Raw genomic sequence first — 24317 nt, 5'->3', positions numbered from 1 at the left:
GCAAGGTCAAGGTAGGCTGTATGGACTGCCTTTCCCTCATCAATGGCCTTGGTGACTGTTTCAAGAAGTCGACCAAGTTCAAAAGGCATGATCTTCCCTTGACGGCCAAACTGGGTCGGGTCCAATGTCTGCAAGTCCCCTATATCTTTGTTTATGAGCTCCATTATGATCCTCTCCATAGCTTTGCAGACTAGACTTGTTAAGCTTATGGGGTGGTAATTACCAGGGTCCGTAGAGGCACCACCTTTGTGGAGTGGGACCACAGTTGCCGTACGCCACTCCTTGGGCACGTATCCTGTGGTAAGGCTGAGATTAAACAGCTGCCTTATGTGCGGGTTTAATTCCTCATTTAGCTCGTGTAGCACACAGCCAGGGACACCATCCGGTCCCATTGATGCTGTGTTAGCTTTAGAGAGAGCAGCTTTCACCTGCGCATTTGAGATGTCTGGGAGGCTACACTCCGCTGGGATAGATGTCCTTCAAGGATGCATCTGCAGTCCTTACAAATGGGTTGTCCTGTCGTCAGGCAGCCCTTCGGTCGGCCGGATTCCAAAGTCTGGGTCTGGCTTCGGCTGGTGTCGCACTTCACCTGACGTCATCGCTGCAGTTTTTCGGGTATAAAGGAATCAGCCGACGCCATTTTCCTCAGTCTTTCTTGCCGCGTGGCGCCCGAAGCAGAAGCTGTTCGCAAGTGCCGGTCGGCCAGATCCAGAGATTACTACTACCGAATACTACTTCGAAGACTTCTAAAAAGCTAAGTACCCCGTTGGGGACTCTTTCTTGCCTCAACCGATGTCAGAGAAAGTGAATAACTGTTTATCTTGTGGGAAACAAATACCTCATAAAGATTTCCACTCCTACTGCATACATTGTTTAGGCCCAGACCACGACGTAGCAGCTTGTCTAGCCTTTGCTTCTTTTAACCGACGGACTCTTAGATGTCGGTCGGAGTTTGCTGAACAGATTTTCGGCTCTGATTTTGCCTATATTATGCCGTCGGATCCTCCGACAACGCAAATTACCAAAAGAAAGAAAAGGACCGGCACTCGCGGTCCGTGGTTTTGGCCGGAAACCCGAGTAAGCAAACCGAGTGTCTCGGTTTCGGCGAAACCGAGCAAGCGTTCTTTCTTCAGCGAAACCATGCCTTCTACCGAGGCCTCCTCTAACCTGGTAGAATCGGCTTCTGAAATCCAACCTTCTGTTGCAGTTTCTCAGGAATTATCAGACACTATTCCCCTGGATATTTCAACCCCTGCACGTGGAGCTGCTAGGCCTCCTGCAGCCATGTCTATTAAGGCCTTTGCCAGGGCTAAAGCAGCCAAAGCTTCAAAAACTGTGCCTGTCAAACCCCCTTCACACAGGCCCAGCACCAGCTCCCATATGCTTTCTTTGGCTGAGGATCTCATTTCTTTAATTCGTGAATCCCAGCCTCATCCAGACAGGACCTCTCACCCACCTCCAGAAAAGAGGCCTAGAGCAGAGCCCCCTGAGCCAGTATCCACAGATGATTCCTTTGATGACTCAGAACATACAGACCCTCCTGAGGCTTCTTATTCCCCTTACAAAGACTCTGATGCTGAAGAGTCCATTCCTTCAGCATCTCCACCTGAGGAATTTTCCTTTGGGGAAACCTTGCATGCTATGAGGGAACAATTTCAGTGGCAGGGCCAAGATTTCTCAGACTCCAGAAAAAGGCTTAGAACCTTTCTACATTTGCCACAACATAGGCCTTTAGCTATACCTCCAGTTCTTTCTGTTGTAGATGATGCATTTAATGATGCTTGCACTGCTCCTGATTCATTACCTCCGGCTCCTGCTAAGCCCGATAGGTTCTACAGGGTCCCGGACACTCATCACCATTTATACAAGGCTTCTTTTGCAGATCCAGAGACTATCTCCCAGGGCCCTAAAGCTGTAGCAGCTACTTCTACTAATAACAGCCTCTCCTCTGAAAGGGAATCCAGGTCCTTAGAGAGATGGGGTAAAAAAGTTTACACCTCTGCTACTTTGTCAGCTAGGGCTTTGAACTGCCAATTTCATATGATTCAATATCAAGAGCTTATGCTTGACCAGTTAACTAAAAAGCTGTCCTCTGAAGAATCTTTAGATAAAAAATATGTTCAGGATATGGTACATAACATACAGCAGGTTAGTAACCATTCTTTAAAATGTGGCTATGATGCACTGGAGGCTTCCTTTAGATCAGCCATGACTGGCACAGTTATCAGGAGACATGCATGGTTGAAAGAACAGGCATTACCAGACCATGTCAAATCAAAGCTTTTGGATGCACCCATGGACAAGGTCAATTTATTTGGTTCCCCTGCACAGCAGGTACTAAAAAGATGGAAGAGAAGGCGAAATCTGTACAAACAGTGAAAGATTTCTTACAGGTTCAACCTCCAAGGTTTAGCAGGAACTGGCCCTCCAAGAATTGGTCCTTTCCGGACTCATCTAAGACACAGAGAGGCAGGAATAGGCGTTCTAGAGGCAGAAACCAATCCAGGGGTGCCTACAGGGGACGCCAGTGGCAAGGTAACAACCAGCGAGGCACGGACGCAGCCACCACCACTACAACAACACAATCACAGTGACTTGGCTGTGGCACCGCCTACCAGGTAACAACTAGAAGCACCCTTAGGTGGAAAGCTAACCTTATTTTCAAAGAACTGGCATTGCATCACAAGGGAAAAATGGATTTTGCAAACTATAGACCAAGGTTACAGGTTCCATTTCCATACTCTACCAGGAAAGAGAGGAATGCCAAACCCTACCACCTACTCAAAGGGCAGAAGCTCTAAAGCAAATATCTCAACTATTAAGAATAAGAGCTGTGGAAAAGGTACCATCTATGGAGCAAGGAAAGGGATTTTACTCCAGACTCTTCCTGGTACCAAGAAAAGAGAACAAATGGAGGCCTATTCTAGACCTGTCCGCTTTAAACACATTCCTCATTGTTCCAAAATTCAAAATGCTGACACTACAGCAGCTTCTTCCCATGCTGGGCAAGGAGTCTTGGCTGGTAACTCTAGATCTCAAGGAGGCATACCTGCACGTCCCCATACGACCAATTTGCAGAAGATACCTCAGATTTCTTGCAGGATCAGAGCATTATCAATTCTCAGCATTGCCCTTTGGCTTATCTACTGCGCCCAGAGTGTTCACGAAATGCCTGGCATCAGTAATTGCTCATTGCAGACTTCAGGGGATCCAAATTTATCCCTACCTGGACGACTGCCTGATACAAGCGGACAACAAAAGCAAGCTAACAGAAGACTTACAAAGAGTCATTTACCTGCTGCAAGCCCTGGGATATACAGTCAATATAAAAAGTCAAGGCTGATTCCATCCCAAAGAATAACCTTTCTGGGTGCAGAGCTGGACACATCAAAACAAATGGCATTCCTAACTGCAGAAAAGAAAGAGCAACTACCTCTCTACTTCTTGGCATTAACAAAGCAGAACCATCTAACTGCAAGAAAAGTACTACAAGCCCTAGGCTTCATGGCATCCTGCATAATTCTGGTCCCTCATGCCAGACTGCATATGAGAAAGCTACAGTGGTACCTAAAGAATTTGTGGTCCCAACACAAGCACAGCCTAGAAACCAAAATTCCAATAATCCCATGCCTGAAGCAAGAGTTCCTATGGTGGGCTCAGGCCTGTCAATCAACCACAGGATTGCCCTTCTGCAACAATCAACCAAGCCAAACCATCACGACAGATGCCTCAGACCTCGGTTGGGGGGCACACATGCTGGGCAAGTGCATACAAGGCTTATGGACTCAAGACCAGCTGCGCCTGCACATAAATCTAAAGGAAATGCTGGCAGTAAAATTGGCAATCCAGTCATTCAGACCATTTCTCCAAGGTGGTCAGTTGATGATAAGGACAGACAACACCACAGTTATGTGGTACATCAACAAACAGGGAGGCACACATTCATATCCCCTATGCCGGCTTGCACTGGACCTATGGGATGTGGCTCTGAGCTACAACATTCAGTTACAAGCAATTTTTGTACCGGGAAAAGAAAACATTCTAGCAGACATATTAAGCAGAACTACCACAGATGCCCACGAATGGATGCTGCATCCGGACATCTTCAAAGCCATCACAAGACAATGGGGATTACCACAAATAGACTTATTTGCATCCCCACTCAATCGCCAGCTAAAGAAATTCTGCACAAGGACGTACCACCCACTTGCTTGGAAGGTGGACTCCCTATCTTTCAGTTGGAAAAACCTGACAGCATACGCATTCCCACCACTTCCTTTGATGCACAAGGTGCTTTTGAAGATCAAAGAGGAATGTCCAAGGATCATTCTGATAGCTCCAGACTGGCCAAGACAACATTGGTACCCATTGCTGAGGAGCATGTCTCGGGAACAAATATGGACACTACCCCTGATCCCATTACTGTTAACACAGAACAAATACAACATCCTGCATCCAAACCTGAAAACTCTGCAGCTAACTGCCTGGAACATTACATAAGAGCAATTAACCCAAATTTATCCCAAAGGGTTAAAGACATAATCCTGGAGGCTCGTAGACCTTCAACAAGAAAGAATTATGCAGCAAAATGGAAAAGATATCTCCTTTGGAGTACTGCAAAGGGAAAAGATGTGACACTGGTAAACATAGCCAACATCCTGGAATACTTGGCAGAGCTCTTCCATACAGGCCTGTCCTATTCTTCCATCAAGATACATGCATCAGCTATTTCAGCAGAATACAGCTTGGATCCTCCTGTCTTCTCTCATCCTCTGCTCAGACAGTTTCGGAGGAATTAAAATGTAAAACCTCCCAGGAAACCACCATTGCCAGCATGGGACTTGAACTTTGTGCTAGAAAAATTGACACTTCCCCCTTTCGAACCAGCAGCAACAGCAGAATTACAATACTTATCCTGGAAGACTGCTTTCCTGCTGGCAATAACTTCAGCAAGAAGGGTCTCTGAACTACAGGCATTAATGGCAGTGCAACCCTTCCTGATCTTCCATCAGGATAGAGTGTCCATGAGAACAAATCCTACATTTATGCCTAAGGTGGTATCCAGAGTGTCTTTAAATCAGGCTATCCACCTACCTACATTCTTCCCCAACCCACAGAACAGGGGAGAAAGGCTCTTGCATACCTTGGATGTACATAGACAATTACGCTACTACCTGGACAGGACCAAGTCCAATAGAAAAACTGACCAGCTTCTGGTAGCATATGCAACAGGAAAGGAAGGAAAACCAATTTCAAAACGGACAATCTCCAAATGGATAGGAAATTGCATTAGATTTTGTTACTCCTACCATGGAAAGAAAACTCCAGAGAACATCAGGCCTCACTCCACTAGGGCTACAACCACTACCACAGCTTTCTTACGAGGAGTGGCTACCAAGGACGTTATAGAGGCTGCTACCTGGACCTCCGTGCATACATTTGCCAAGCATTACAATTTACCTTTATACTCTAGATCCCGAGCAGGTTTTGCCACTGCTGTTTTGCAAGGGATCCTAACTACACCATAATCTCTCCTTTTTTCCTCCTCCCCTAGTTTAGCTATGGTATTCTACCCATTTGTAAGGACTGCAGATGCATCCTTGAAGGACATAGTACAGTTTTGTACCTACCATAAATGTAGATGTCCGATAGGAATGCATCTGCAGTCAGGATTACCCACCCACCTTCCCCTCTGTGGTACTCCTAGGGTATTTGCCATCCTTCAGCTAGCTTGGGGGGATCTATTATGGTGTATTTGTTTGTATATATGTACATACATGCTTATTTTATGTGTTTGCTCTCTACTATTTGGAAACATTGGCATTTATCCAAATTTAGCCATCCAAGAGGGCACCTGGCATCTGGGGCAAGAAACACTGAGGAAAATGGCGTCGGCTGATGCCTTTATAACCGAAAAACTGCAGCGATGACGTCTGGTGAAGTGCGACACCAGCCGAAGCCAGACCCAGACTTTGGAATCCGGCCGACCGATTGGCTGCCTGACGACAGGACAACCCATTTGTAAGGACTGCAGATGCATTCCTATCGGACATCTACATTTATGGTAGGTACAAAACTGTACTTTATCTCTCCTTTAGGGGGTGAGAGGGGGGTGAAGTTTGCACTGAACCTGTCTGCCAGTATGTTGGCAATGTCTGTGGGTTCAGTGATTTTTGTATCATTTTGGACTAATTCTGAGCATATCTGGGAGTTTCCACCCAGGTTCCTAACATAGCTGAAAAAGGCCTTATGATTGTCCTTTGAATCCATGGCAATTTTTCTCTCAAAATTGGCCTTAGTTGATTTTATGAGTGCTCGTATTTTTTTACTAATAATGATCAGGGGTGACTTCCTTTATGGATTTTGTTCTATCATGTAATAGCTTTCTCCTCTTATTGTAAAGTTTGTTAATGGCTGGGGTCCACCAGACTGGACGTTTGCCCTTTCTGGAAAGAGTCTTGGTTTTATTTGGGATTGCCTGATCCATGCAGTCCTGGAGGTGTTCATAGAAGGCATTTGTAAGGGCTTCGCAGCTTGGGTTGTGGTTTCCACTGTCTCAGGGGCCTTGAAGGATACCACACCAGTCTTGAGTAGTGTGAAGTTTGCTTTAGAGAGGTTCTTCACTGTGGTCTTTTTTGTTTGGGGTGGGGGCGGGATGTGGATTTCCAGTGAGATTAGTTTATGATCAGATCTCACCAATGAGGATATACTTCGTGTGGAGCATTTTGTCCCCATGTTTGTGATAATGAGATCTAGTATATTTTCTCCTCGTGGGAACAGTGACTAGCTGTTCCATGGCATTTGAATTTATGAACTCCAGGAACCGTTGGGCTAGAAAGTTAGGGCTTGAGTAATGTTCCCAGTCTATATTCGGGTAGTTGAAGTCACCCAATATGATGGTGTTTGAGATACATTTATACCCTCCAGTGTCTTCAGGAAGGCTGTGTGGTGTTCCTGAGTTTGAGAGGGTGGCCTGTAGCATGCTACAATTTGTAGAGCGTTTTGCCTATGGTTAGTTGCACCTGGATGGTTTCCGAAGCTTCGTGCGTTGCCACCAACCTGGAGGTGTGGGTATCCTTTATGAATATGGATACACCCCCTCCTTTTGTGGTGTGGTCCGGGTTTTGGGGCCGGAATGCATGATATGAGGTAAAACCTAATAGTGCCGGGGTGCTCTCAGGAGCCTTGAACCAGGTTTCAGTTACAGCACAGACATCGATGTTCTCCATACTGAGAAGGGCCTCGAGTGCGTGCATTTTGAGCCACAAAGGAGACTTTCTCAGCTTTACAGAGACACTTTGAGATCCAGTTTTATCATTATCTTGGAGACTGATCATCTCTCCTCCTAGGTATGCATCAAGGCCTTTCCTAGGTATGCATCAAGGCCTTGTGCCACAAGGCTTAACTCTGGTTAAGAAGGCTCCCCGATCTTTAACCTTATGGGTCACATACTTGATGGCCTTTGGAGTGTTATACTTGCATAAGTACACACCTGTTGCCAAAATGGTATAAAATTGTGCTATTTGTTACTGGGCAGTGTTGAGTACTTGACTTTCATGGGATGTTAACGTGGCTGAAACCTCAGCTATATATTTTTGAATAAAAGTCCATGTTGCTACTGCTGCACTGTAAGCATTAGGATGATCTCTTGTGAGCAGGTTGTTTTGCATCTGTCTGTTGATATAAGGTCTTGCAATGTTATTGAAATTAGAAAAGACTAAGATTGGCAAGCTGGCATATATTTTCTTGGAGGAAAATCATCCCCTAACCTTCAGTTGTATTACTTTGTTAAAGGAAGTTTCCCTTAAAGAAATGCCTTAATGTGTGGGACCTGAAGGAAAGGAACCTGTGCCTACAGTGTCCATGTCTAAGCACAGGTAATCACTTCTGATCAACGCAGACTTACACACACACACACACCCACTGTGTTTTAAGGACAAATATTGTTTATCATATCAGACTTTCCTAAACCCCACTATAACAGCAGGAATCTTGGACTGAACATTGCACCTTAGATGTCTGTGCACTGGAGTATAGTATGAGACTAGACCATACAATAGTAGACTGCTCGGATAGCCATGCAAGTGGGTGCTTCAGGCAGAGACATCCCACTAACTGTTTAGAAGGATGAAACATCTGACTAACAGCAGCAGCAGAACTGAGGGAATTTTGAGCTTCAGATTTTCGTGGTATTGAAGGTTCCACATCAGTGGGAAACCATCTTCTGCAGCAAAAGTTTTCATGTCTGTGCATCATTTTAACTACTGTCATTAGCCTGTATAGTCTGACCCACTGCTATATATTACTTCTGAGATTCACTTGCTCAGTATTTGAGGCATATTAAAGAGCTTGAAAGTATGTGTAAACAGCAGCCATTGGCAAGTTTTGCTGTGTTGTCTACAAGCTTCCATTGGGAGAACTCATTCAAAGAGGAGGTATTTCTGCTGTACCGATAATACAAAACTCTGTATTTTTTGGCTCTGGAGTCTTGTTTATTGCAAATTATTTTGCGTATGACTTGGAAATCGTTCAAAACTAAATTAGCAGTTTTCACTTCAAGCTTAACTCTGAAATGGAAATCATGGCAGTACAATGCCACCATAAATAAGGAATGTCATTTAGTAATGTACTCCAGTTGTCTAGTTCCTAACTCCATTATTTAGGGTACTGTAAAGTTGGATTCTGTGAGCAAAGTGTGTTGTCCTTTATAACAGGCTTAACATTTTGCAGCCAGGTGTGAATTATATTTCGGACATCATTCATTCTTCTACTAAATTAATTACCAGCTTCCTTCTCAAGTGGTTGTGTATGTCCTAGTTTTCGCTTGGTTTGATTACCCTTTATTTATGGCCTCTTAATTTAAAACTCATCTGTCTGCCTGGTGCAAAACCCTGTGTGACCCCTTAATTACTGCCCACTAATATTATGCAACACTGGTTCTGCAGTGTATACCTTTTGGCAGTTTGTTCAAGGGTTATGTACAAAGTTTTCATGTTTAGTATATAAAGTGTTGTAAGATCTTGGATACTTTTAAGAGCGTTTAATTCCTTAGTCTGGCAAGACCTCTACATTCTGCATCCTTAGGGGATTATTAAGGTCCCGAGTGTGAGGGCCAACATTTCTGGCACTTGGTTACATTTCTCCCATCAGGATTGAGACTCAGGATGGTTCCAACATTCCAGTTGGAAACTAGTAAAGGTGTGGGTGGGTGTGTATGTGTGAGAGAGAAAGATGTATACCTGAGATGGCAGACTTGCAAGCCCTGACCTTTGAAAACCTTATTTCAAGTGTTATTTTGAGTGCTGCACTTCCCTAAATCCCCCACCTGCAGTTGTGTACACTGCCTCCAAGTTCACTGCACTTTGGGATAATAGCAAAAATGCACATGAAGAAGCCAACTTTCAAAATTGAGGGCTTGCAATTTTGAGGGGGAGAAATCCCATCTGAGACTTCATTGTAGTAGTAGGCTCAAGTGGCTTTAGTGGTTAACTGCTGTGAGTAAAACTCACAGCTTGAGAATCTTCTTGGAATGTCTCACTGCTCAAGTAAACAAAGTGGAAATTATGCTCTTAACAGTTTTTCTCATTTAGAATTCTAATTTGTGCTGCAGGAGTCATGTTATTTGGACAAACCATATAAACACACAAATGACTGACCTTTTTTGGGCTTGGTGACTGCAAGTTGTGCAGTTGAGTCTCTGTATACTGAGAAAAGTAGGTAATAAATGATGAGCATTTTGTCAAGACTTCTAATATGAATTGGAACATCATCTCAATTCTCCTGAAATATATAGTACTGTTCAGTATGTTTTTGCACTTTACTTATTTGACTTATTTTTCCACATACACCTAAAGTCTGTGGTGTTTTGTCATGTCACAACTGAATACATTTGTCTTTTTTCATTAAATAAATAACTGAGGCTGTTTTTTTATCCTGGTCTGACTAGAATTTGGTTAGAGTGAAAACACTGATTTTCTTTTTTTCAGCTGCTCAGAAGTTGTGTCACCTCCTTGGGATGAATGTAATGGAGTTTACACGTGCCATTCTTACACCTCGAATTAAAGTTGGTAGAGACTATGTCCAGAAGGCACAAACTAAAGAGCAGGTAAGCCAGAGGTTTTTGCACACAACTTAATTAACTGCATTTTTCATTAACAGTTTAATGTCAGGAGGACATAGCAGAAAGCATAGATTTAAAAAAAAAAAATCCTTTTACATTTAACTTTGGGGGGGTAGACTGACTTAGTCACTACTGAGTCATGATGCATGGACTCTGCATACAGTCAAGCTCTACAGTAAGCAGAAAAAGTAGATGCTTCTATATGTGGAGCTGCAGTGGTACAAGTATCAATGACATTAATTTCATACCTTAATCTTTAAGGTTTACCAGCTACTGCTTTATTTCTTTGCATTGCATATTGCTTAGTCTTTCACTTGCCCAGATTACTTAGGTTTGCTGTCTTAGTGCTGCTTTCTGGAATTTAGTACACTAGATATTTTAAACCGGCCTACTAAAAAGAACAGCATGCTCAGTAGTGTGCAGTCATAATGAGACACACAGTTAATGCAACCAGTGTAATTACCTAAAGTACTGCTTGTATACTTGCATATAATGTAGTGATTTGTGAGATAAAAGCACAAGCATAGTACCTAATGATCTGTATTAGTGGTAGTATAACTAGGGTTACCATATTTGGTTATACGAAAAAGAGGACGATAGATTCTTTGTTGGGACAAAAGGTCTTTCACACTAGGTGAAGACCAAAAAAAAAAAAAAGGGCTTTAGTCTTTAATACAGAACATCGCATTAAGACAAGTAGCTCCGTGTTTGGTGATTTTTGATTGGCCCGTATACGAGCCAATCAAAAACTTACACAGCAGACCCTCTTCTGTTAAATAACAACAAAAAAAATGTTACACAGTCTTTCAACCATAAAAATAGCTTCTGACTTTGACCGGCACCTCTGGCCATGCAACAAATTACAAATACAGACAATGATTCGGTGTGAAGAATAGAGAAGTTATATATAATGCATTATTTTATATTTGATATATTTAATTAACAGTACCACAAAGCAAGCAAGGAAGGACCACCACGATGGTAAAAATTGTAAAATCCAGTTTAATATCAGACAGCAAAACAGACAGATGAGTGCTTTCACGTGGAAAATCACACTTCCTCAGATCTCAATTACAAGAATGAAGCTTTCAGTTTAAATAACAATCCTAACATAATTAGCAATCAAAATAATTAACTGTTGCCATTTAATGTCAATTATTTATTCAGTAAAATCAAAGCAACTTATAATATATAACTTTAATATTTAATTAACAGTTAGTTTATGTTGCAGAAATCAAGATCCTTGCCTCATGCTTCTTGGTTCCCCGAAAAAATCTGAGAAGTCTGACTGAGCCTGTGCTTTAGCCCAAGCATATTTTTCGGAAGAACTAATTGCTTTCAGTAAATTCGACTGGGTGCAGAGGTATGCGTGAAAGTCTCAGCACAACATATGCTTAAAATTATGCTGCACGAACAAAATTCCTTTTATCGATTCAACCGACAACTTGTTCCTTTCATTTGTCCACTGGCTTTGCATCAGTGAAAATACCCGTTCAGCGTTTGCGTTATGTGCCAGAATTGTAAAGAAAAACTCCGCGATCACAATAATTTCTGAGAAACATTCCTCGTTCTTGCAACAGTTGACATATTTCACCCATCTCTCGTGAGTCAGAATCTCTTTGAAGCCTTCCTCGTTAAGATTAGCCTCAACAAATTTCTTCAAATTGCAAAACTGATCAAAACGTTTGGAATCGTCAACACGCACGCCCTTTTCTCTGAGATATAACACAGTTTGTTCAACTTCATTCCAACTTGGAATTTCAATTAATGTCATCCATGCAAATCTGTTGAACTCCTCCACTGGTTCTGTCCACATTTCCAGATACTCTAGACATGTTCTATACATTGTGGCTGCTTGTGTACAGAAAGCATCACAACAGTCTTCTAGTCCATCTTTACGCAACTTCATTAACAGTTCTTTCACCTTATTGACATGAACCCCTCTTGCACAAGGCATGTGAGAACAGTGTGAACAGATTTCAGGCAGTGTATAACCTCCAGCAACAAGTTGTTTTCACGTTCAATTTCTTCAATGTACGAATGAAATACACTCATCAGTGAATGGCACGTGCCAAAGGTAAACTTCACCCATATCATTTTCAAAGAACTTTCGTATTAGAATAGGCAGACTTTTTTTGAGAAAAGAAAAAAGACTTTAAAGCGGGAAACATCTGCAACAACCGCTGAATGCCTGGAAATAATGACAACCATCTAGTTTTGCTGTGGTAAAGCAGCTGATGATACTCCACCTCAACAAATTCACAATAGTCTTTCAGTTGTTCAGTTTGAATGGTGTAAATTGAAAAGTAGTTGTAAATTTTGAGAAGTATCGACTCATGTCAACATTGTGTCAGTGCCATGCTGCACGCAGTTATTTAGTACATGTGCTGGACAGCCAACTCCAACTAACGTTCCACTCTTTTTATCCTCTTCAAATTAGCAAAGACGTTACAGCCATCTGTTCCATGCCTGACACCGCCAAAATTAGTATTACAGTTATCTCCCGCAAAGGCAATACATTTCTGAAATAAGTGGTGCTCGTCTAAAGTGTCCTTAATGCAGCTGGAAATTGTATCTGCAGTTTCATTAGGGGTGCTGTGAACATCAACAAGTTTCGACTGTATGGTACCTTTTTTCCAGTCACAATACTGCAAGAGGATCAGAAATAACTTCAGAGAACCATGATTGCTACCATCTGTTGCGACTCCACAGTAACGTATATTCTTAAGTGCTTTCTCCACCAAGTCGACAGAATGCGGAGCCAGGACAGAGTTGACAATTGCTTCTGTTTTAGTCCGGGCACACAAAACTCTCTGTGCAATTTCAGAGTCGGGTAATATTGTTTCAACATGCCACAACTGCAGTCCATCGACCTATAACTGTGCTGATGCTTAACGGCATGAAACGACAGAGTTCCTTCAGCCGCTGACACTGATTCATCAATTTTTGAACCAGGTGTTACAAAAAAATTGGTGATTTTTGAGGATGAACTTTCTCCTCGAACATTTTTAACATGCTTCGGGGTACTTATGTGTGCATTCAAATCAAGTGCACACTTATTTGCAACAGAAATGAAAGTTCCGCCACCACATGTCATGCATTCTGCTTCCCTTTCATATCTGCCTGCACGAAAACAAGGGTACTTGGCCTTCATTGCGTCCGTAAATGAACAACGATGTTTCGGCATTTTCATGAGCTAAACTTTGTTAAATTTCAAGTCTTCAAGCTGACTATGCGATTCACTTTCACTAATGATAACAGAAAAAAAGAAAGGGGAGACAAAGGCTCAAAAATCAGGTCAGGTATTAAATAATGCTTGTGTAAACTTACAAAACATGTTATTCTAGAAATTTTCTATTAGCATAAAAGTTATGAAGGAGATGAAGCATATAACAAGTCTCTAGCATTATTTAGGGACTTCAATCCTCAAAGCTTTTCCAGAAAAGAAGAAACTTTGAGGCACAAACCACAAATGAGAAAAAAATGGACATTCTAAGAAATTCTGTGAAGTTGAGACAATGTGCTACACTACTTTCGAAATTAGTGACGGGTACAAAAATAACCAAGAATTATAACAATGTACTTGTGCGTCTACTGCGGCTGTATCAAATTATCCAAAACGATAATCAGATGCCAACAAAAAAACTGTCAATCCACCATTTTAACTTATGAAAAATAGCTACGTTACCCCACTTGGAAAAAAGTTTCTTATCCAAAAAAGACCTGCTGCCTGACAACAACTACTTGTTTCATGGAAAAAACATGATCAAAGTAAAAAAATGAAAAGAAAACAAACAATCTCAAGCTTAAAGGATTACTGCACAAGTTATGGACCACAAGTGATATATTGACATTGTTTAGTTTATGGCTAAAGCCTGCAAATATGACTGCAAGTCTATAACAAATGTAATGAGCTTCTGAAAATAGTGTAATCCTGTTCTTTGTTACAAATAAATACTGTCATATGCATTTCAGTACCTAAGGCTTATACGTTATCTAGTTATGTAAATATTCTCTGCATGGCATTTTCTGAATAATAGAAGCAAATACTCCCAGAATGGGTGGCAGACGGAGAATCCACAAAGTCATTCAACAGGGCACAGAAAGGAAGAGAAAACAGTAAGGGGGGAAAGTAAAGATGGAAAGGAGGTACCATCATAGGTTCATAGGTTTATACTAGGCTATCTGCCCTAAGGCATTTATAAGCCTAGCCCAAATTTTTGTGGCTTACGCCACCCCTTATATGAAAAAATAATGTGCCCATTAGTTTGTTGTGCCTCTGTCCAGCAGTGACACAGAGATGATTCCCGGGATAAACCTACGATCTCCCATCCACAGGTCAAGATTTCTCTTGAACAGAGCCAGCGAGGTGCTCTGCCTCACATGGATCGGGATTTTATTCCACAGCATAGGGAGTCTCTGAGTGATAAATCTATCCCTCCAGCACATCCTATTTATATCCGTGCTAAGATTTAAGTCGCTTGCTCTAGTCGTTTTGGTGGATTTGGATTTTTTGAGGTGGAGCATGTCCATTAATTCCGGGTTGGACATGGCCTTGTATGTCAGGCACATGTCACCTCTGAGCAGACGGTATGCAACTGAATAGAGCTGGAGTTTCTTCAATCTGGCAGCATATGACAGATTTTGGAGTCCCTTTATCCTTTTGGTGAGGAACTTTTGGGGTCTCTCCAATTGCTGCAGATGGGTGAGATACATCCCGAATGGGGCATTGTACTCTATCATTGGTCTGATAAGTGAAGAGTACAGGGGAACAATGACCTCACTAGATCTGGATGTGAATCCCTTCATGATCAGGTGGGCAATGTAGAAGGTCTTTCTAACCACTTTAGCAACGTGTGTGTCAAAAGAAAGGCCACTGTCAACCTGGGTCCCCAGGTCCCTGATAACCTCTTCTGTGCTTAGTGGATTGCCACCTATATGGTAGCTTGGGGTTACCTTGTTTTTTCCAAAGGGTATGACTATACATTTTTTGGCGTTTAACTTCAGGCCATGGCTCTGGCACCAGCTATCTGTTTCCGTGAGTCCCTTCTGAATGATATCCGTGTCCGATGCACTTTCCACTATGGCGCCCAGTTTGCAGTAGTCTGCAAACTTTGTCAGCCAAAGTCCTCCCATGTTGGCCTGTACTTCTGAGAAGTAGATGCCGAACAATAGGGGGCCAAGGACCGAGCCCTGTGGGAAACCAATTGTGACCGGCTTGGAGTCTGACATAGCGCCAGCAACTCTAACCCTATGGGTTCTGTCCTTAAGCCAGTTTGCAACCCATCTTGTGACATATGGGTTTACATTTAAGCTGGTAAGTTTTTCTACAATACCCGAGTGGGGTATTGTGTCGAAGGCCTTTGCAAGGTCAAGGTAGGCTGTATGGACTGCCTTTCCTCATCAATGGCCTTGGTGACTGTTTCAAGAAGTCGACCAAGTTCAAAAGGCATGATCTGCCCTTGACGGCCAAACTGGGTCGGGTCCAATGTCTGCAAGTCCCCTATATCTTTGTTTATGAGCTCCATTATGATCCTCTCCATAGCTTTGCAGACTAGACTTGTTAAGCTTATGGGGCGGTAATTACCAGGGTCCGTAGAGGCACCACCTTTGTGGAGTGGGACCACAGTTGCCGTACGCCACTCCTTGGGCACGTATCCTGTGGTAAGGCTGAGATTAAACAGCTGCCTTATGTGCAGGTTTAATTCCTCATTTAGCTCGTGTAGCACACAGCCGGGGACACCATCCGGTCCCATTGATGCTGGGTTTTTAGCTTTAGAGAGAGCAGCTTTCACCTGTGCATTTGAGATGTCTGGGAGGCTACACTCTGCTGGGATAGTTATCTCTCCTTTTGGGGAGAGGGGGGGTGAAGTTTGCACTGAACCTGTCTGCCAGTATGTTGGCAATGTCTGTGGGTTCAGTGATTTTTGTATCATTTTGGACAAATTCTGAGCATATCTGGGAGTTTCCACCCAGGTTCCTAACATAGCTGAAAAAGGCCTTATGATTGTCCTTTGAATCCATGGCAATTTTTCTCTCAAAATTGGCCTTAGTTGATTTTATGAGTGCTCGTATTTTTTTACTAATAATGATCAGGGGTGACTTCCCTTTTATGGATTTTGTTCTATCATGTAATAGCTTTCTCCTCTTATTGTAAAGTTTGTTAATGGCTGGGGTCCACCAGACTGGACGTTTGCCCTTTCTGGAAAGAGTCTTGGTTTTATTTGGGATTGCCTGATCCATGCAGTCCTGGAGGTGTTCATAGAAGGCATTTGTAAGGGTTTCCGCAGCTTGGGTTGTGGTTTCCACTGGCTCAGGGGCCTTGAAGGATACCACACCAGTCTTGAGTAGTGTGAAGTTTGCTTTAGAGAAGTTCTTCACTGTGGTCTTTTTTCATAACAGCACTTCTAAGGCAGATGACAGATTAGAGATGGAGTGAGTTGTCGTCTCCTGCTGTCCTGTAGATTCAGTACAATGTAATTTAATACAAGAGATAAGAACTGCAAAAACTGATATGATACAGGCATGCAAAACAAGTAGAATAAGTAATCTAACCACAAATCATTAAAAAACATCACAAAAGAATGACAATTCTGTCAATACTGCTTTCTTACTACAATGAACAAATTCTGCACCTCAAATAAATGTCATAAAAGGTCCATTACCACAAGGCAAACATTCTGAGCAATCCACCCCCCCCCCAAAACAAATATTAATAATAAAAATGCAATCACACACCCACCTTTGGCTGTTATGTTTATAACACGATATAATAAAATGATGACAACTGACTAATAAATGGCCCAGCATATCTACAGGCTAGCTACTTAATTTATAAATGATTAAACATGGGCTACTGCTACTGTGCTGAATGAGTTTTAGTGGAGGTTGTCACTTTTTAACAAAACAAATTACCGGAAGCAAAATTTAAATAGTAAGTTAGTGTGAGGAGCAAATCTATTCTCATCCCACACACAGGTATTTACCCCTGTACTACCGCCTGTACAAGTATAATGACTCACAGCTGCTACAGCTCATAGAATTCCCTTGTACCAAACTGTATCAATCATCCATTAGCATGATTCTTCAAGGCTTGAGCAGTGTAACCATCGACGAAACAGATTACTCCCGCTGTGTACTGTGTGAATGCGTGTGTATGTGTGCGTGTGTATAATTTATTTTATTTGCAAGTGAGTAAACCCACTAAGAATAAGTGCCTTTTTCCCCCAAGATTACCAGGAAGCAGTTTCTAGTTATGCAACATGCTCAGAGTCAAACAACATGCAAATGGATAATGAAGGAATTAAACCCAAAACTACAGGATGAAACCTGGTAGTAAGTGATAACTTTCATCATCTGCACTAAACTGCCACTCTCCTTATGAATGTATATACATGGATTTTATATATATATATATATGTACTGCAGTAGCGTTGTCGCCTCAGTTAGACGTTGCCCGTTCGATACTCAGAGCGTCTTCTATGTGGCGACATGCGTGAATGGGCGTTCCTTCGTGGAAGGTTGTGTGTTGGGCCCAGCAAGCCAGCACGTAAAATTCTACTGCCAATCATTAGCGGACCAGAGTTCCGCTGTGGCGACCCCTATCCTGGGAAAAGCCGAAAGACACAACATATATATATATATATATATATATATATATATATATATATATATATATATGAGAGAGAGCGGGAAAGAGATAAAATGCACACAACAGTGGAGATGGTTTTAGAATGCATAAAGAATATAAAACAATGCTGGTGCAGAATATGAAAAATGTTCTGATTAAATAAGCTCTGATGTAAATCCAGTGAGAAGCAAAATTAGTACTTTATATGCACCAAGCAGTTATAACTTATACCTGATCATCAAATTCTGCATTTTACTACAAGATACACATGCAACAACATTGATAAAAAATGAAGGAAAGCCACATGCATTTGATTTGGTAAACATAGCAGGTCTGCAGGTGTATATTAGAGTAAGTATATGTTTGGTACGTGGTATCCCAACAGATAAGATTAAATGAATCAACATTTTCTATACTCAGAATGATTTATTTGCTGTTCAGTATCATTACAAGCAGTCTGCTGAACAGCATTTCCTTTCATGTGACCCATAAGGCAAACTCCTGCACTGTCCTGGGTAGCTCGTAATAATAACCTTGTTTTGTTCTCTTGACCTAGTGACCGGATCCATTCTTCCATCTAGATAAGTAACCCCTCAAGCCATTTTTTAATAAAAATTCTCAGTTCAGCCAATCCCTGAAGTGTTTTCTCTGACATACCTTCATTGTGCCATCTCTCAACCTTCTCTCTCTCACAGCGAGAGTCTCACTCCGAGTCCGATGACCTGTGATCCTCCTTGACACATACAGCCCTGCTTCTCCCTGCGCAAATAGTCTCGCCGCTCTCGCAAGCTCTTCTACCTTCCGCGCATGCCTAGATTCGAATTGAGTCGGGATTGTAAAGCCCGGACAAATCGTGGAAGTTTTAAAAACTGGACAGGAGGACATGTCCGGGGAAAACCGGACGTATGGTAAGCCTAAGTATAGCACAGAATGTACTGGTCTGTGTAAACAGTCAAGTAAAGAAAACTATCATAGTTATTGAATTGTAAATGGTAGTTAATAGTGTAATCTTAATGTAAATGTTGGTTTTAAAATGAAGCTCTGAAGGGTAATCTGTTCACAAATGTTTTGAAAAAGATGATCACCTTTCATCTGTCCATCCCTTCTGTTTGGGACTGGAGCAGACTGTCTGATCCAATCTGGATGTTTTGCCAGTGCCCTTTGCTTTGAGCTCCTGAACTTTGCCATTCCATAATGCTTTACATCCCACCTAGCCTCTGATCTCATTTGCTGCCATTGGAAATCGAAGGATCCAGCACCACACAACTAAGTTCACTTATTATCTTTATATATTTCAGTCTTTTTCTTCAAAAACTGTAATAGTGAGTTGTCTGTAGTGGGTATTGGTCTATATATCGCTGTTTGGTATTGCAGTTGTCAGTTGTTGGCTTAACTTTAGCTTTGCCCCTTGAGGATGTTAAACTACTTCACTCATATGAATCCCTTCCAAAGGGACTTAGCTCATCAAGCTGTAGACACATTGAAGAACTAACCCTACAGGATTCTCACAAATAGTTACAAGCTACACTGGGAAAGATGTTGACCGCCATGAACCTTTTCATTTGCCTCTTTCATAACACTACCAATGGAGCAGTTAGGGCAGTAGGCAGCAGTCTCAGTGCTGTGTCCATGCCTGGCTGTCCTTAGGTGATTTTTGTGGACAAATTCAAAGTACTCTTCAGTGCTTTCAGTTCCTTTGATGGTATGTCTGTTATGTGTTCCTATGGTGAAAGAAAAGTTGTCCAGGTATGAAGAAGGCTAGATATTATATACCTTAAGGGTTAGATTTGAGAGCCCTCACTTGACCATTCAACAGGAATCAGAAGGGCTCCCAAATGCTAGGTCTCTGACTCCACTTTGGACAGGAACAGTTGTAGCAGAGGCAGTTCCTTTAATAGATGCAAACTGCAAAGTTTAAGTGATCAGCAAAATCCAAGATTTCAGGGTCTATTTAACAGAAGATTTGAACCATTGTTCGTGAAGGTTTGCCCTGCTGTGTCCATCTATGGAAGCAGTTGAGTGCCTCTCTCTCTCTCTTGCTGGACATCACACAAGACAAATTGGTGAGGGCCTCAGGCTGATTTTGAACCTCAGCAGCCTAAACTATTTTTTCAAAAAGACCCCATTCAGAATAGTCACAGTGCAAGCTATCCTACCATGTTTAACACAGTACAACTGGATGCACTACACAGACCTAAAGGATGCTTATCTCCACGTAAAAGTAGCAAAAGAATGTGGAAGGTATCGCTGTTTCCAGATAGGAGGCAGTCACTATTAGTTCAGAACCCTGCCTTTGTGGTAGCTGCTTGTTCACTTTATGATGCGCAATTGTGAGCACAATTTACCTTGGGGAAACCATGCCTTCTGTCTAGTGTTCTGGGATGGATTGTCTGGATATTCCCTCTGACATTTCTAAACACTTCTGATATAAAACTTTAAAGGAAAGGAGAAATAAGCTGATCCTTAATGGCGTTCTTGATCACCGATTCATGCTCAAATGGCAAAAAAATAAGAGAAGCTGCAAGGTCCTCACCCCCCACCTAGGGAAACATTAACAGTCTTCTGAGAAAACTTCCTTTGTGTTTGGAGTCTAGACTTCCTTTCTGTAATTTCATCTGCTGCTGTAGATCTTTCCACATGCACTCCCTGCTGTTTTAAATGTGAATTATGAGAAAATGAGTACATTGCATTGGGGTATTCAGACCATCTCCTTTCTTTCTGCTCCTTCTTCCCCCAGGGTCTTGTTCTGGTGCCTTTTGTCTCAGAACCAGTAATTCATCTGCAGACTCCTGTTCAGACACCATTATCGACCATTCAGTGCCATTGCTTTGCATCACTGACATCTATGCCAAGCTTCATGGCTGAGTAGATCACTAGGGCTGATGACCTTGTCACAAATGGGGCAGTGGTGCTTATCTTTACCTCGTTACCATTGGGATCATTTCTCTGCTGACAATGTTCATGTCCTTGACATTAAAGCTTCATTCCATCCAGTCTGCCTTAGTCTGGATATTGACTGGTTTGGCATGAGTTCATATTGACCTCTTCCTATATTGTCTTGTATGTGGGTTCACTTGATGCAGACATTCTTTACATTGTTCTCTAAGAAGTGGAAGACTTTACGAGAAGCAGCCTTGTGCAATGGCAGAGGAAAATCTGCACCAATGTCAGCTTCACCAGAAAATGCCTCTGAATCTGAGGTCTTGTTACACTACTATCGTTTTCAAGTGGGGCATATGGATAGAAAACCACTGCAGAGAGATGATATGGTTCCTCTTCCAGATCACTGTTTATCCCACATGGATGATGCCTTCCAGGGAGGTGCTACAAAAATGAGACACGAAGAGACATCTGAACACCCCTAAGGAGTCTCTACATATGGTACTGATTTAGATGACAAAAAAGCTTCTCTAGTATCCCTTGCTCAAGTTTAAGCTTCTAAAATTAGTGTACGGTTAGAGGTCATCCTGGAGGAATGAATACTGCAGGATAGTTTCTGCTCTGCTGTGCTCTGCCTACTACTTATGCTGTCCCTCCTGACTGCAGCATGGTATTTCTTTTTGTGCCAAAGGGCTTGGTGGGAGCCTGACATGGTAGCATTTGTCACAGGAAACCAGACTGGATCCTCTGGCCTCTTATGGACTGCGAGTATTGGAGCAAGACTCCCTAGTTGACTTTATTGTATTGTAGCTCCTCTAAAAAGGGGGCATTTAGAAGAGGGCTCACTGACATACCTGCCTAATGAGGACTCTGGCAATAGGCCTCACCAGAAAACACGTGCACATCAGATACCTATATGTGTGCATTGAAATACTGGACATGTGATTTGTTTTTAGTGTGGCTTGACAGAGCATATATTTGAAATGCTGAAGATGTCACATGGAGATCCCTGATAAAGGTTGCAATACCAAGTAGAAACCATAGCTAAGATTTCCACCCTTTCCATGCAACTTGCACATTGCAGTTAAAGGATTGACTGCCTGGTATGATATTGCCATATGCCGCTATGTGTGGCTGAGGCAATGTAATTTTGCCAGCAACTTCAAGGTTTCTTTTCAGTATGACCTTTATGATGGCGATTTGCATTTTGGTCTGTATGTGAAGAAGCTGTACAAGAGCCAGCAAGTAGGGGGAATGCTCTTAGCAGTTGGCATGGTGAGTACTCCTTAGAGGACTTTCTCGCAAACATAGTTCTTGTAAGGCCAACAGCCCCAGCTTGAGTAGTGTTTTTTTAAACCTTTATTAAATCACATTGTAATCTGTAACACGAGTTTACATACATTAGAAAAGAAGACAAACCCCAATAACCATGTCCATTGTTATTGTCATGCAATGTAATACATTTTTGTAACAATTTTCATTCACATCAGCATTACATAAGCTGCTCATTTCTTTCTTTCACTTAAACCTCACTCATCCTCTTCCTGAACATTACTCTGTATGTATGCTCAAAAATTCCATTGATTTCTGTGAAATTTGCTCATTTACCTTTTTAAAGGTGCCACCTCCAGGTATTTTTATGTCCATTACACTACCCAGAGCCTCTGTTATGTTAAATAGATTTTTGATTTATATTTGCTAATTGCATTTTTGTAAACCAATGTCATTAAAATTAGTAAGGTCTTACTACAGGTTCATAGGTGCTTATTGGGCTAATGACCCCAGCTGCCTTTTTAAACCTATCCATGCTTCTCAAATGCATGCCTAGGCATTTAAGATATATATCCCAGCTCAAAAGAAGAATTTCTTTTGGTACAACCATTTGTTTCCCTAATATTTCTTTCAGTTATGGTCAACAAGATATGAGATAGATGGACATATTTTCCTTCTATTTTATTTTATTTCATTCGTTTTTTCAGTTTTATATGCTGATGTATTTCGCATGTGTGTTATTAAGGATTTGTTTAAATTTAAATTAAATTTATAACACCAGAGTTTATTTAAATAGTTTAATATTGAGCCATATACATTTAATATATTTAATATATTTATTTATTTATATGTGTTTAAGGAGGAATATGAATGAAATAAGGTTGTTTAGATGGATAGATTTTTGTTAATTAGCTGAATTGAATGATTTTTAATATGAATTGATTTTAATTGATCAATCATTCAATCAATTAATGATGATCTTTTAGTATAAATAGCTGTAGAGTTGATTCATTGTTGAAACCTGAAGAAGCGTACCGGTTTGGTACGTGAAAGCGCTTGTTCCAATAAACCTTTTTATCTACAGCATCGTGGTGGTTCCTTACAACTTTGTATCTACACAATATTTCTTTCAAAAATTCTGTAGGGATTTTTTTTTGTTAAATTTCAACTTTCTACATTTCCAGAAAAAAACATGCTCTGTTATGTCTGTCTTCCCAGTCCATCTCGAGCACTGGCAGTCTACCTGGAGAATAATCCAAAATACCCACAGAAGCATTTCCATGCAAAAATCCTAAACCGTGTGGAATTTTGTGGCATACCTGGGAGCCCTACAAATTTCTTTTCATTGTTCTTTTGTAAATTGCCTTTCCGTTCTCTTTTTTCCATGGGTTCATAGGCGGTTACTAGGCTAATGGCCCTAAGGCCTTTACAAGCCAAGCCATGTTATCCCGATCTTCCCTAATTGACATATCTAATTTCGTGTACTTATTTAAACTGTAGATGTTTTTGTATTATTTTGAAGACTGTAAAATTATTGTTAAAATGTTTTTGTAATACTTTTTCTCCCGGGCCTCAGCTGAAAATGGACAACTACCCAGTTGGACTTTCCCAGCACTTAAATGTAATAACAATAAATAAATTCCCATTTCCCCTGAACAGTGCCATGCAGGCAATCACCAATTTACTACGGTATAAAAATTCAGTTTAAAACAAAGAACTGTGGAGACACTTAGAAGTAAATCAGTAAAAAAAAATCAAAAGACAGGAACAATGTTGTCACAACAAACATACCGTCTTTATTCTTAAACTGTAGGCAAGCACCTCCTTTACAAAAATAAATTTCTGCAAACCTTAATGAAGAACATCAAAATGCAGGGTTGTGAAAATGCCCTCCAATAGATTAACATTAAAAAGCTAAACATCCACAGTAAGTAAAATCACAGCATAGTAAATAAAATCACAGCAAATTATATAACAGGATTTTCATAATAAAGGATCTTTAAGTGCCTGAATATTCAGCTAGACAGCAGGGTGATGGAGAAAGATCCATTCTACCAATCAGCAGTCAGTCAACAGAAGCAGGGAGCTGGGATTATGCAAAAACCATGAAAGAATAAAATAGGCCAAAAGTAGGCTGGCTAAGAGAGTGGAAAGCCAGTGGGCCTAAAGACAAAAGCTAGTCAACTAGTGATGGCTGTGGGGGAAATTGGAGAAATGACCAATGTGCTCCCACAAGCTGGACAACTACGACCTCTGAAACTGCTTATTAATGGGTACCAGCAGTGAAAGTGATCCAAACTTCCTTAACGAAATATGTAAATGCTCTCTTCCTTCCCTGTAACACCTGACCTAACACTGTCGTCAGTTCCATAGAAAGGACAAATCTCACGACTGATTATCCTACATCACCCCCAA

The 24317-nt window shown here is 41.5% G+C and overlaps 1 protein-coding gene across 1 annotated transcript in view; it reads left to right on the top strand.

Annotated features, from left to right (window-relative positions):
- Window positions 1–24317, top strand: part of MYH10 (myosin heavy chain 10) — a 2709460-nt gene that overhangs the window by 916919 nt on the left and 1768224 nt on the right. The window contains exon 11 of the mRNA XM_044086713.1: window positions 9987–10105. Within this exon, the coding sequence (XP_043942648.1) occupies window positions 9987–10105 (119 nt within the window). The remainder of the gene's footprint in view (window positions 1–9986; window positions 10106–24317) is intronic.

Source organism: Protopterus annectens, chromosome 10.part0, assembly GCF_019279795.1.
Source record: "Protopterus annectens isolate FY-2018-M chromosome 10.part0, PAN1.0, whole genome shotgun sequence".
NCBI lineage: Eukaryota > Metazoa > Chordata > Ceratodontiformes > Protopteridae > Protopterus > Protopterus annectens.
This window is presented reverse-complemented; position numbering and strand designations above follow the sequence as displayed.